This window comes from Actinia tenebrosa, unplaced genomic scaffold (assembly GCF_029948245.1).
Source record: "Actinia tenebrosa isolate PJP-AT-01 unplaced genomic scaffold, QUT_ActTen_1.0 PGA_scaffold16__25_contigs__length_10494907, whole genome shotgun sequence".
In the NCBI taxonomy this organism is placed as follows: Eukaryota; Metazoa; Cnidaria; class Anthozoa; order Actiniaria; family Actiniidae; genus Actinia; species Actinia tenebrosa.
In genome coordinates, this window is record NW_028292576.1 from 8,787,913 (window position 1) to 8,801,969 (window position 14,057).

A 14,057-nucleotide genomic window follows, 5' to 3' on the forward strand; every position below is an offset into this window, starting at 1 on the left:
GTACGTTTTACAATTTCTTGCCTAGAGTATAGAAACCCTTGCCTTGGTGCTACGGAATTTTCCACTTAAAATACATGGAAAGTTCTTTAATTACTAGAACTTTCTATTTGATTGTCGCTCAGTTTTTCATTGATTTTCTTTTAGATTAGAAAACAGGGGATAAAAACAACTGAAGCCTATATCCGTTGCTTAGCAACAGTAGGCGTACAGACCTTCAATTAAATTAAACCCAAAAAAAATCAGAAATAATATATTAACAATTAATTGGTTTTAAAAGATAAGTCGTTATCAAAACTCAATATTAGTTCACAATTATATTTAGAAATTCAAACTTTAAAAACTTAACTTTCTAATCCTATCGATACCTGTGATGTTATTTTCTTTTTTCATAACTTTTATTTATATGCAAGATTACTCATTCTTATTCGTTCTCCCCCAAGGGGATGCTTTTAACTTAAGAATGGCCCGTCACAATCTGCTGCCTTCATTTTGTTCCGCTTTGCGTCAATTATATCTACGATGCATTCGTGAAATTTTTATTATTCCTCAGCAAAGAAACAGAGCGGAGCTCAGAGTCAAATTGGTTTCTTCACTTTTTGTCTTCTTTTCTTTATTCACTCGAACGCCACTTAAAAAATAACGACAGCTCCGATTTCCGAGATGAATTGCGCTCTCTTTTTGTGGATTTCGCTTTTTTGTGGAGCAGCTAGTTTGCAGTTCGTATTTTCGATGGGAAAGGAAGAAGGTATTCAGAATCTAGACGAGGTAAATTCACACTTTCAGCGTTTAAAATATTCTCATTTTCTTGCTGTAATGGGTTTTTTTAACACCGCTTAAAAAAAATTAATTTTGATATCAATTTGCCTTCCGTGCTCTGCCAGTGGTTTGCGCTTTTTTCATCAGTTTTAAAACCACTGTATCACTATCGAGATATTCGTTAACTGAAAAAAGCTACTGACGGTTTAAGGTAGTTGGGTACAATTTATAGCCGACCGCATCAAGCTTGTTTATTCGCTTCGTTTATGTTGCTTTTATTTGATTACCATGAAACTTTCATCAAATATTAGACAATAATTGAAGTTTATAATAGTTGATTTTGTTTTGAAATAGAGTAAGATAAATCAAAGTTATAAGGAAATATTAAGATAAAGAAAAAAACTAATTTTCGTATCTATTCCTTTGCGTATTGAGTTGTTACTCAGGTAAACGCCCGTGCCCTTGTCATGCCTCACTGAATTCCTATGTGCTAATCATTCATCCTAACTATTTCACGGGCATATTATTTCTACTCTAGTTACAACCGCTTTTTGCCGATTCAAAGAAATTCGAGAATAAACAAAAAGTCCGAATTTTGCATACTTAATGGAGCGGAATGGTTAGGAAACCTATTGTTCTATGTTTTTGTTCGATTTGACTAGTTATGCCTGGTTTACAGCACGAACCTTCGTAGGCGAGCGGGAAGTGTTGAAGGAGACGTTTTTTTAATGCCTTCATATTTTCGAAATCGTGAACTGAATCATAACTAATAAATGTCCAAAACGTTGTATTGAAAGTGTGTTGTGGTTTATTGACTGCACCAAAACGCTAATGAAAGTTTGAAAACGTTAATGAACCCACGCAAACATATTCATGATTGTCAAATTCAATGCTAAATTTCTTAATGAAAGTTCCATCGCACTATTGAGACTCCGTTCGCCTTATTGTATGCCTGTTCGCTCTAATGACAATGCTTCTTCGCTTCAATGAATATTCCTTTGCGGTTAATGAACAGAAAAAGGTGTAATAAATCCTTTACAAGATGTAAGCATTTGAAGTTTTGAAAATACACCAAAACGAGGCCACCAAGGCTTCCAGTGATAAATACATACAAAACTCTCTATTTTCGTTCTTTCATAACCTCTTTGGTATGCAGTCAAATTCTACAAAATTTTCTGGAAATAGTTTTCGTGAAGTATTTTCTCAGATAGCATTAATAGTTTCTGGTAAAAAGGCTTCATTTTCTCTATCTGAAAAAACTGAGTTATGAAAGTCGTCTATTTAGTACTATTTAGTAATTAGTGTTTCACTTATTAGGCCCCGTCCACACGTATCCGGAAATTCGAAAAGTATTTTCTCATCAGATAGCATTTATAGTTTCGACTGGTAAAAAGGCTTCATTTTCTCTATCTGAAAAAACTGAGTTATGAAAGTTGTCTATTTTGTACTATTTAGTAATTAGTGTTTCACTTATTAGGCCCCGTCCACACGTATCCGGAAATTTTTGTATCCGCAAATTGTTTTTTGCGGATACGAAAATGTTTGCGTCCACACGCAGCGTATTCGAATCGTTTTCACTGTCCAGACATATTTGGAAATTTCTTGATCCACCCTGATGCACGGTAGTGCCTAGTCCCTTTGACGGATAATTTTCACCGTATTCGAAAATTTGCGGATATGACCGTCCACACGTATTTTTAAAATTTTCACTCTGGAGACCGTTTTCGAAAATTTCCCGATACGGATACAAAAATTTCCGGACACGTGTGGACGCAACTCGTATCCACAAAAACAAATTGTCGGTACACAAATTTCCTGATACGTGTGGACGGGGCCTTATTACTAGCGGGAACAATTAATTCAGAACGAATATTTAACCGCTTCAGTGATTTTTACCCATATTCCTTTCGGTCCAGTCGCGTAGCAGTCGACGACAACGTTTTTTTTGAATTGACTGTATGACGTTCACAGTGCACAGTGAAGGAAAAGTTTCTCCATTTGTTCACAGTATTAGGGAATATAAAAGATTTTTACCCTTAAAAATCGTTCTAAAATATGTATTATTTGTTAATTAATCCTATATGATTAATATTAATTTTTTATTGAAAATGAAATTGCCCTTTTTAATGCTTTCTTATTTATCATCTAGTAACTTAACTGTATCTCCTCGGAAATATTGGAAATATGGTTTTTGGTCATCGAATGAATGTTTTTACTTTCAAAGTGTTCATACATGAAAATAATAAGTAAATAAGTATTTTCAGCAATACTTGCTTTGGTTCATTGTGCACGGTCAGTGACACGTGATGGTACGATTCAACATCAAAGGTAAAACAATAGCTTTGTTCTATGGAGTTTCCAAACCATTCCACTCCATTAACTATGGAATTTTGGTCATAATTTTGCAAGAAAAACTCTACGTAGAAAACTTTATTTCCAACCAAACGTTTACAGTTCATAACTATGAAGTCAATAGACGTTTCTGCGTGACTTTGAAACTACGTTACTTGGTTCCACATATTTTAATGGTATTGTGTATGAAAAGTGAGCAAAATCGAGGTTATAAAATGTCCGCATCATCTCCTCAAAATCTGCGCCACAGAATTTTTTTAAACTTTGATATTTTGTAAGTCATATATCATAGTTTGTGAAAATGAAGCAATTTGAAAATAAAACGAGGGAAACAAACAGAATTCGTTTTTTTTTTTTTTTTTTAATTTTAATATTTCCTTATAACTTTGATTTATTTAACGCTATTTCAAAACGAAATTAACTATTATAAACTTCAATTATTGTCTAATATTTGATGAAAGTTTCATGGTAATCAAACTAAAAGCAACATTATAAACGAAGCGTATAAACAAGCTTGATGGTGAAAAATTAAGCACCCTTGCCGCATAGTCTATGCTTTTCTTTACGCTATTGACTCGCAAGTATTTAACGTTATTGTCTTCTTTTGCAGGTGCAAAGCAATTCTGATTTACAAGAATTGCTTTGCACCTGCAAAAGAAGACAATAACGTTAGGTTTAGGCAAAAACACTGCAACACAAGGGAAAGGATTGTGTGTGATTCGATCTGGTAATCAGTCATGTATGGCGTAATGTCTTTTTCTTTATAGATGAGCAATCGCCCTTTCAGAAGAGGAACCTGCTTCAGTTTGTCGACATGATCTATTGCAAAACAAAAAGAAATCCCTTGGATTACAATAACTATGGAAATTGGTGTGGTGTTGGAGGTCAAGGGGAACCTATAGACGGGATAGACCGGTGAGAATAATGCTTTTTATCTTTATTATTTCAAGTTTTTTTAACTTTAAACTTTCATTCGTCTATCTGTCCGTCCATCCGTTCATGCTCCATTCATTTATTCATCCATCCATCCATCCACCCATCCACCTATCCACCCATCCACCCATCAACCCATCCACCCATCCACCCATCCACCCACCCATCCATCCATCCACCCATCCATCCATCCATCCATCCCATCCACCCATCCATCCATCCACCCGTCCATCCACCCACCCATCCACCCACCTACCCATCCATCCACCCATCCACCCACCCATCCATCCATCCATTCGACTAGTACTCAGACCCTTTACAATATGTCTGTATACTTCTACGTACAGTTGCTGTCAATCTCATGACATGTGTTATGCCCAAGACTGTAACCCAAACATGGTCACCTACAAATACCGAACGAGAAGGCAAACATCAGATGCATGCAGCATCACTTGCGGTAAGTCCCAAAGGAGCTAACGAAAATAATTGGCATTTCAATAGCAGCGATTTCTGAAGTGTAAAATTAAAAATGTTTCAGTGATTAGGAAATTAAAAATAAAAAGGAAGAGAGAATAAAAACTCAAGAAAAAGTTGAACTTAGTTTCCACTTAGCGTCCACTCACTAAAACATCAAAAAGTAACGCAGACACGATCGGAAATGTTGTGATATCGTCGTCTGCGCATGCGAAAAACAGACATGCCAGTGTGAATGACTTCAACATTTTCAAAGGCCTCAGTTTTTGCTTTCCGCACTAAGGCCACTTCCTCACTGATGCGTTTTCGAAACGTACGTTCACGTCTCAACGTAAACGCATTAAAAGATACGCGTCCACCAACTAGAAGTTGATTTTTGAGGAGGGATAAAAACCCCAAGGAGAACAAGAAAGAACCTACAAACAACTCAGCTACTCTATTACGAACCGAACCCGGGTCGCATTGGTGATTCTTGGTGTAAACCTTGACATGCACCACAGGCAGCCCAATCTCTTGTTCTGTGGTGCTGTAGTATTAGAATACATTAGCGGTAATATTTCGTAGCGTGTAAAATTAGTACTTTTAAGAATAAAAACGACTTTCTTTGATAGCTTGTTGTATCTTTTGATGTTTTGCTGATTTTGAAGCCAGTTTTTTTTAGGAGGACCTAAAAACGATAACTTCGTAAAAGCGCACCAAATAAAACTGGCTTCAAAAAATCAGCAAAACATCAAAAGAAGATACAACAAGCTATCAAGGAAAGTCGTAACCTAACCCTAAATAATTTTTTTTTCTTCTTTTCGTCTTTTTCTCGTGGTGCTAGAGGACAAGCAGGGTTCCTGCGGGAGATCAGTTTGTGAATGTGACAGAGAAGCTGCCCGCTGTTTCGCAAGAAACATGCGCTAGAACCCAAAACACAAGTCATGGTACCGCTAGGAACACCTGCATCGTAAATATAGACGATAGTCGATTAATCTAGTAGTTAAAATCTCGGGTAGCCGAGTAGTTAAAAACTCGTCTACTCGGGTAGTTAAGTACTCAGGCAGTGAAGTAGTTGAAAACTCGGGTAGTCAAATACCCGGGTAGTCGAGTAGTGAACTCCGATAGTCGGGTAGTTCTAAACTCGGGTATAGTCGGGTATCTAAAAACTCCGGTAGTCTGGTAAAAGCTTAAGGGAATCAAATGTTGTTGTTATAAATACAATTCAAACTCAATGTTAATAAATTGACTAATCGTACTACCTCACCTAGCAATCCGTCGAATTATGTATAATTTATCCGAAGACGGAGTGATTTTCACCGTCTACCAAACCTCTTAGTATTTGAACCTCCTAAATCAACCTTCTCGTTCTGGCGATAAACGTTACTGCATGTTACCTAAAGATGCATGAGGAGGGGGAGGGAAGAGATCCATTTGCTGACCTTGGAATAAATGTTTCGGATCTTTCGTGGTGTCCAAGACACCGAAACATGAAGACAACAAGAAAATAGCCAAGGATAATGAATTTAGAGCTAAACAATACCCAAGAAAGTCCTGATTTTTCTTATTATGGGCCAAAAAAATGTTGAATATTTACACCTACTTGCAAGAACGTTGACATACAAGAATAGAACATTAGTAATTTAGTGAGAAAGGAATACATTAAAAGGCAAAAGAAAAAGTTCAGGTTCAGTGATCTTCTTTTGTTTTTAAATATAATTCCTATCCCACTAAATCACTAATGTTCTATTTTCGTATGACAACGTTCTTGCAAGTTGGTGTATATAGAAATTGCTCTTTGAAAAGGGTAAAAATATGACTGAGATCAAAGCACCAAATTTTGGTTTGAAAACTATATATATATGTATGTATGTATGTATGTATGTGGGTTATACAGTCAATGTCGTTAACGTTGTCCACCGAAAAAAGGCATTTACACATTTACACATTTAGACTAAAAGCTATATATCACGTGTTTCATTATGTATTCTTTGCCTCGTGTGTGCCAGCCTGAACTTTAAATGTAAAATTCAACTCGTGAATCGAAAATCCAGAATGCCTTGCCCATTTAGTGAGGATTTAAGATGAAGAATGGTATTTCAGCATTTGTTTTATGCCAGAACGTTCGAGGAAACACGTGATATTTCTTTTAGTCTAAATGTGTAAATGTGTAAATGTCTTTTTTTGGTGGACAACGTTAATGACATTGACTGTATATGTGTGTGTGTATATATGTATATTTGAAAATAGGACTTGCTCGGCTTTATAGTGTGGAAATTTGAGTGAAAACGCCATGGTCGAGTTGGAGTCTCAAAGCATAACTATGACAACGATGGTAAAAATAAGACTATGAAGGACATGAAAAGCCTGGAGCATATCCATTAGACTACTTGTCTTCTTCTAGTTAAAATTCTTTTGTTTGTAATCACTTGAAACAAAAGCCATTTATCAGGCAACCAAAACTCCGAGTAAAAGAAAAAGGGTATTAAGTTTGCTACATGCGCCCGAAAAGGGCCAATGTAGCTAAGCCACACTTCATGAGGATATACTTTGAAACAAAACAAACAAAAAAAGAAAGAGAGAGAGAGATGAAGAAACAGAAACACGATATACTTGTATCACTAGGAATGATAAGGAATGATAAGGAATCATAATTTATTTCTTATTTCAAGAACTTCACTTGTGAATTTTTTTTTTTTTTTTTTCTTTCTAAGGGCTAAGAAGGGATTTCTTACACGAAGCAATAGCCAACTTTCCGCGATATTCTGGTTGAGTCATCAAGCACAAAACAATTCGAGTCGAGGTTCCAGTGAAACAATAGCATAATCGTAATTATCGAAAGTTGGCTATTGACCATTTTAAGTTGTCCCTTGGGTGAGATAGGGAAAGATAAATGGACACCATTTAGAGTTTCCCGATTTAGCGCAATTAAGAAAAACATATGCCAAATACCCTTTTTGATCATTTGTTAGGCTAAAACTGATTCTACACTAAAAGGTATATTGTTATGCGGGTTAATAGTGAAATTCTAAATGAAAGTTGTGAACATACTTCTTGACATGCTCACAATTCATTAAAAATTTCACCATTAACCATATCACTCTAGACCACTAGTTGCATTTGACCAATATTCCATAGTTACTTTCAATAGTGCCGAAGTGTGGTAAATTTGGGATTGTTTAACCAGGTTATTATTTAAAAACATATAGTGAGTGCAAATTGCCACATATCATGGATTAAAAAAGCGATTGTTTGCGCGGTGCAAAAAAGTGGGCGCGTTAATTGAAACGGTTGATCCCTTCATTATAACCATAGTTGATAGTAAGAGGGGAATGGTTAGGAAACCCTTTTGTTATAAGTCTTTGTTCACTTTTTTCAAGGGTGACCGTGCACAATCCTTTGTTTTACCATTGTTTTACCATTGTTGGCAATGGCTGAGTGAACAGACCAAAATCTTTCTTTTGGCTGCTAGTTCAAAATACTTATAAGAGATGTTTGAATATTCCTTACAACAATCCCAAAGTTTATGTTTACTTAATTCGCAATTTCGGATGAGCATAAATCAAACATTGTGTACGCTCAAGACTAGCCTGCTGTGCAGACGTGTCCCTCCCCACAAAGGAAAGAGCCGACAATAAAAAAATTTGCACCAGGCTAGCTCAAGACCGCTTCAACATCAAAAGCGAACAAAGACCTGATAACAATAGGTTTCCTAACAATTCCCCTCTATTAACTATGACAAAAGGAAAAAATGGAACTTTGTCCTTCCTCGTCTACTATCGATGCTGCGCTCCGATACGGAATGAGTATACAGTCAATTCAAAAAATGTTGTTGCGACCAACTCAAGCCTACGCGACTGGACCGAAAGGAACTCTGGGTAGCAATCATTGAAGCCGAGTTGACTCCATAATTTTATCTGACTAGTTATGCGTGGTTTACAGCACCAACCTTTGTAGGCGAGCGGGAAGTGTTGAAGGAGACTTTTTTTTTTAATGCCTTCATATTTTCGGAATTGTGAACTGAATCATAACTACTTTGTTTTTCTTTCCCTAAACCCAAAGACATGCATTTGATGGATTGTTTCTCGACATTATTATTATTACTAGCGAGAACAATTTATTCAGAACGAATATTTAATCGCTTCAGTGATGTTTACCCATATTCCTTTCGGTCCAGTCGCGTAGGCTTGAGCCGGTCGACGACAACGTTTTTTGAATTGACTGTATATTGAATACTAGTAGCGAAATGTGCCGGCCGGTTTGAAAACTTTAATTCAAAACGGCTTATTTGTATCTATATTAGTCTTTCGGGCTCCAAGACTAATTGCTAACTGGTTTTGCTAAATAGCTATATGTATAAATTATAATGTATAATCATAAATGCTTGACTGTGACGTCAACTTTCATTATACAATATAATATATACATTCCCGCATAAAGTATATATATATACATACTCACAGAGGTGTGCTCTAACATTGTTGCTTCCTACCTGCCAGAAGCTATCCATTTAGAGAACTTTATTTTACTCAACTGGACATTCCTTAAATCGGAATTGTAGTTATCTGCATTGGATAGTACGAGAAAAGCTAAGATCATCTTTTTACTTAGTCAAGTATTGAAGACAGAACTATGTTCTACAAAACCGCCTTATTATTGGTCGCGGTCACTGCCTTTCTACTCACCGAAGTACAGGGCCACAGGAAAAAGGTATATCAATGCGTTCAAATGCAAAATGTCAGTCTTATTCATTAAGAGAGAATTCTTTTCGTATTCAAGCGGCGAGCGCCAAAAACTATCTTTTTGAAGAAAGGCTGTTGTGCAAGGCTAAAATCTTGTTATTCACAAAGTTTAACTTGTTTGGAAGTGGAGATGACCGATGAAAGCGGGAATCAAAGTGTTAACCCAAAGCAAAAGTTTTATTCGAAAATGAGGTTTAGGCCTTTATTTGCTTATTTCCCATATATATTTCCTATAAAAAAGCCTGACAAAGCAACATTCTAACACAAATGCAACAAAACATCTTTAAACAATTGAAAATACCGCTTCAAACAGGCATTTTATCATAGTACATCAGTTTCTAACTGTTTAACAAAGGTTTTGAGTGTTAACCCCAAACGAAAATTGCGATCAAAACTCATAAGAAAGTCTAGTTTTGGCGCTTTTTGCCATTATTGCTCATTATTGAAAAAAAATTCCTCTTAATATATGAAGACTGTTAGCGCAGATATAATGTTGGTTCTTAGGCTGGGATGTGCAGGACGGAAAATTAACATATTCTAGGCCACGTAAGCTCGCCCCTATTTTCATCATCATGGCCACTATAAAGATAACAACATTTTCTATTCTTTTTGTCTATTTTTAGTTTGTTGAAAGCAAGAAAGCAGTACGACCAGAGGGTGAGAAGCTCAGCAGAAAATAATAGATGTAAAATAATTAAATGAAATCATTACCAGGGTAGAAATTCTTCTCTCGAATTACAAGCTGTTAAAATGCGACACGCGTGAATCTAAACACTTTGAACTGCGAACGGCCAGACCTACATATCAACTCCAGCTATTATATAACAATTAGAAATTCCCAGAGATGAGAATGAAATTTAGAAAAAATTCACAATACTCGTTCTTGACCCATCTTCTGAGTGATAAGTTTAACTCCGGCAACTTAATTCGTGGGTGTTTAGTAAAAACAGGAAATATTTTCTGCTCTTACAAATAGGGAAAACAGAATAATTTAGTCGTTTTTGCTATACGCCCACGAAGTTGCCGGAGTCGAAGTCCATTCATACGAAGATGGGTCACAAGCTGATTGGTTAAGAAAGTCTGTACACGTCATTTAACGTCAACCCCAAATATGGGAAGTTAGTGCCGAAGGCAAGCTCATCCATCCGAAGATGGGTCACAAGCTGATTGGTTAAGAGTCTTTTCGCTTTGACGTCCTCAAAGCCAAATATGGCAAGTTGCCGGAGGCTAGCTCATCCATCAGAAAATAATTGGTTAAAACAAGTATTACGTCTATGAAATGTGTTTTTGTCACTCGGTAAAGATCTATATGTTAAGTGTATGCTACATCGAGTGTATGAACAGATTTTTTGATCTGCTTATTGACGTCATCGACACAATAACAAAGGGTTACCCTGCCCTCCCTCAACAGTAAAGTACACGCAACTGGAGTCAAAACGTCATCGTTTTACAAACAATTTAAACGCGTGAAAACCGTCAAGTCTCTCTTATCAAGGTTAATTCATATTTTACAACCACTACTCCTCGGAGTAAGAAGAACCACAGGGGAAAAAAACCATGAGAAGATAGATAATCTATCAAACAAACTCGGCTCACATGCGATTCGATCATCAGTCGAGAATTAGCCTGCGTAGGGCCAAATTGGGAAATGGGGGGAGGGAGGGGTGGGGGGCCTGTGGAGGAGGGGACGAGAGGGAATTTGGGCCGCTACGCAGTCTATCGAGAATCAAACCCATGACCCCAGATACAGCGCCACGTTTAGCGACAGCGCATGCCTCCTATGCTACTGAAAGGTGACAAGTCAGAAAAGATGCTAATTTCTATGTATTCTGTTTGAAACTACAGTCCAGAAAAAAAATCTTCTGCAGTTTGGTCTAATGGTTAATTGCATGACTGGAAGGTTCGCTTTGGACTACAACAACTACGGAAGCTATTGTGGAGTTGGAGGCTCTGGGACCCCTGTGGATGACTTAGATCGGTACGTATCACAAATAGCGATACTCAATAATACAAGGCCAATTTGAAATAGACTTTCCAATTTTATAGATATTCTGAAACAACTGGCCCCTCCTGCATGATCAGATCAAACCCTGAAACAACCTCTGGGCTGGTCTAAGTAAGGGCACGGCTAACTCACAGATTGAACCAAACAACCTCTGGGTTGGTTTAAGTAAGGGCATGGCTAACTCACAGATTGAACCTTGAAACAAGCTCTGGGCTTGCAACTTCAGGGCACGGTTAACTCACAGATCAAACCGTGAAACAACCTCTGCGCTGATCTAAGTCAGGGCACGGCTATCTAATTCACAGATCAAAGGAGGCTTTCAAAACCGGATAATCCGTAAAAAAGTCCTCAAATCAAGGAAGAAATCTAACAACCTCTACTCACATGTCATTCCGAGCCTCGGGATCGAACGCGAGTCCCCAGAGGCGAGAGGCGAGTGAACTACAGCTAAACAAAACTTTTGATTCCACTTCAAACCTGTGTAACAAGTAGTTTTCTGGTCGAATTAGAAACATAGTGTAATTTTCTTTCTTTGATTCAGATGCTGTAAAGTTCATGATGAGTGCTACGGTCGATACGATCACTGCACTCCTTATTACATCTATTACACTTCGTACAGGACTGGATGGCATCCAAACTGCAAAATAACCTGCGGTAAGCTCATGTTTTATAAATATTGTTTTAAGCAAGCAGTACAGTCTTTAAAAAACCACGGTGTGTACATGGCAAAACTTATCAAGATTGTTATCACAATTCCCTGCTAAGACTGACGCTAACACACATATACGGACAGATCGAACAGACAGACCACGATTTCCGCTATTATGGCATAGATAAAAAATCAGGGTATATGCCATCTGCATACAAAAATACCGAGTACAGGTAGGCAGGCAGGCACAGGCAGGCTCGTATTCTTGGAGTTCGATTCTACAGTATTTAGTTTGTTTTGTTTTCTTTAAAGGTGATACTGACCCATGCAGGAAAGCAGTATGTATGTGTGATAAGGAGGCAGCAGAGTGCTTTGCCAAGAACAAGTACAACCCGAAAAATAATAATAAATGGTTTTTATGGTTTCGGAAGTAATCTACCTTACGACTGAAGCTTGCGATTTCAATAATTTTACTGAAGTTTTATGAGGGCTAGTCCCTAAAAACCAAACAACGTGAGCAGACCTTGAAAAATCAAAATTCTTCAAACTTTGCCAGATCATAGCATTTGGGCTACTATTAAACACAAAATAACTCAAAGGCTTATTGGGACGTTATTTTTTATGAACGGAGGCAATTTTGATTTTCGCCGTTTTAGGGCGACTTTTGGGGTTGGAATACTACCTCTCAACCCAAGCTCATTTCTATATCAATCTCAAACGCTATGCACTTTTAAAGTTGATACATAGAAAGTATAGGCATTTTTCTACATTTTATTAGTTTTCTTGATAAATATGTAATACGTGGAATATTTTACAGATTTTTGAGTTTTTTTCGATTTTGAAGCAAATTCAAGAAGAGCAAAAATAAGCCAACTTCACACTAAAATATCTCCACTGGTATGTCGATCCAGGACAAAAAAATACTTCTGGAACAACGAAGGGCATGTCTTCTTTCGAAATGTAAAATAAAATTTTGGGGCCAGTTGAAAACAGGATTCAGAGAGTCGAAAATTGAAAGGCTCATAATCTCAAACATCCACGCGTTACGGTATTGTTATGTCACGCAAACTCGCGTCTTCAGTGTAGTGAAAAAATCCCTTTGCCCATAGAATGACTTAGATCATCAAAACTGACTAGCAAAATCATTTCTTATAACCTTTAACACATTCGAGTTGCATTTTGTGAGAAATTAAAAATTATATTTTAAACTGGAGCAACTCATTTCACACTGGAAATAGTAAAATTTTCTAACAAAGTTAAACGAACGAAACTCATTTGATTTTCCATCTCGCTACACGCAATTCTTAGGAATTTAAACATTAATTTTATAATTATTTAGCAGTTAATTAGAACTTACCAAAAATACAAGATAGATTCCATTCATTTGGCGCGCGATTTTCGATAGCGAGAGTTTATATATTTGCCGCGATCGGAACTACAAACAAATAACAAGATATTGCGTTACACACAGGAAACCCAAGCGCATCGGGGTTTATCAATCTTTCCTACCGATTTTCCTTCTTTGTTTTTTAAGGAAACTCCTATTATTTTGAAATTTGCAATTATATTAGTTTGGGTTTAATTTTTTGGGGGATTTACTTTTTGTGTCCAATTTTTTTTCTCACGTCCTTGGTCCTTGATTGTCAAGGGGGACTGGACTGGGGACACCTGTTTTCAATTTACTTCCAAAACAAACAATCCTGGTCTCGTTTCACAATACCAGGCATTTACTTCAAAGTAAACAATCGTGTTCTTCGTTATTTGAATAAGTATTTCATATTATTGAGTCCTCTCAACAGCGAATGGCTGTATGTAGCTATTCAGCTTATGTTAAAGGCCCTTGTGGCTCTAGTCAGGACAGAAAAGAAGATGTGCTATGCGTAACTCTCGAAAATTGTGAAAGACCCATCAAAGGACATTTGAAGTTTCTCAATGTTAGAGATTCAGCTTTGGCAACTGAATCACAGTTACTTCTGGCAAGGGCAGGTAGGACGACTGGATGTTTGTGAATATTAGCCGCTCATGAATTTCTATAGATGGTTATGTACTCGCATCAATCGAGGGGAAACGGTCAAAGCTGGATCCGTTAGACATAAGAATTATGTGGTTTGTCGTTACCCTGAAACAAATCATACTTAGTTCAAACGTTATTTAAATTGTCAGGCAT

The 14,057-nt window shown here is 37.0% G+C and overlaps 2 protein-coding genes across 2 annotated transcripts; both read left to right on the plus strand.

Annotated features, from left to right (window-relative positions):
* The first annotated feature begins 354 nt into the window (after positions 1–354).
* On the plus strand, positions 355–5,755 carry LOC116306960 (phospholipase A2 A2-actitoxin-Ucs2a-like). The gene is made up of 4 exons (XM_089030987.1): positions 355–765; positions 3,876–4,023; positions 4,389–4,498; positions 5,339–5,755. The coding sequence occupies exons 2-4, from the start codon at positions 3,923–3,925 to the stop codon at positions 5,419–5,421; spliced, it is 294 nt and encodes a 97-aa protein (XP_088887113.1). The 5' UTR covers positions 355–765; positions 3,876–3,922; the 3' UTR covers positions 5,422–5,755.
* A 3,215-nt stretch (positions 5,756–8,970) lies between these two features.
* LOC116306936 (basic phospholipase A2 caudoxin) lies at positions 8,971–12,880 on the plus strand. The gene is made up of 5 exons (XM_031717082.2): positions 8,971–9,204; positions 9,860–9,893; positions 11,082–11,214; positions 11,783–11,895; positions 12,203–12,880. Exons 1-5 carry the CDS (start codon positions 9,127–9,129, stop codon positions 12,322–12,324), a joined length of 480 nt encoding a protein of 159 aa, XP_031572942.1. The 5' UTR covers positions 8,971–9,126; the 3' UTR covers positions 12,325–12,880.
* Positions 12,881–14,057: the final 1,177 nt, after the last annotated feature.

Bases quoted from the DNA above. Each gene is read 5' to 3' on its own strand.
- LOC116306960 (XM_089030987.1), top strand. From the start codon at position 3,923: ATGATCTATTGCAAAACAAAAAGAAATCCCTTGGATTACAATAACTAT. The intron at 4,024-4,388 runs GTGAGAATAATG...TTCTACGTACAG, and splicing joins CCTATAGACGGGATAGACCG to TTGCTGTCAATCTCATGACA. The intron at 4,499-5,338 runs GTAAGTCCCAAA...TCGTGGTGCTAG, and splicing joins TGCATGCAGCATCACTTGCG to AGGACAAGCAGGGTTCCTGC.
- LOC116306936 (XM_031717082.2), top strand. From the start codon at position 9,127: ATGTTCTACAAAACCGCCTTATTATTGGTCGCGGTCACTGCCTTTCTA. The intron at 11,215-11,782 runs GTACGTATCACA...TCTTTGATTCAG, and splicing joins CCTGTGGATGACTTAGATCG to ATGCTGTAAAGTTCATGATG. The intron at 11,896-12,202 runs GTAAGCTCATGT...TTTTCTTTAAAG, and splicing joins AAACTGCAAAATAACCTGCG to GTGATACTGACCCATGCAGG.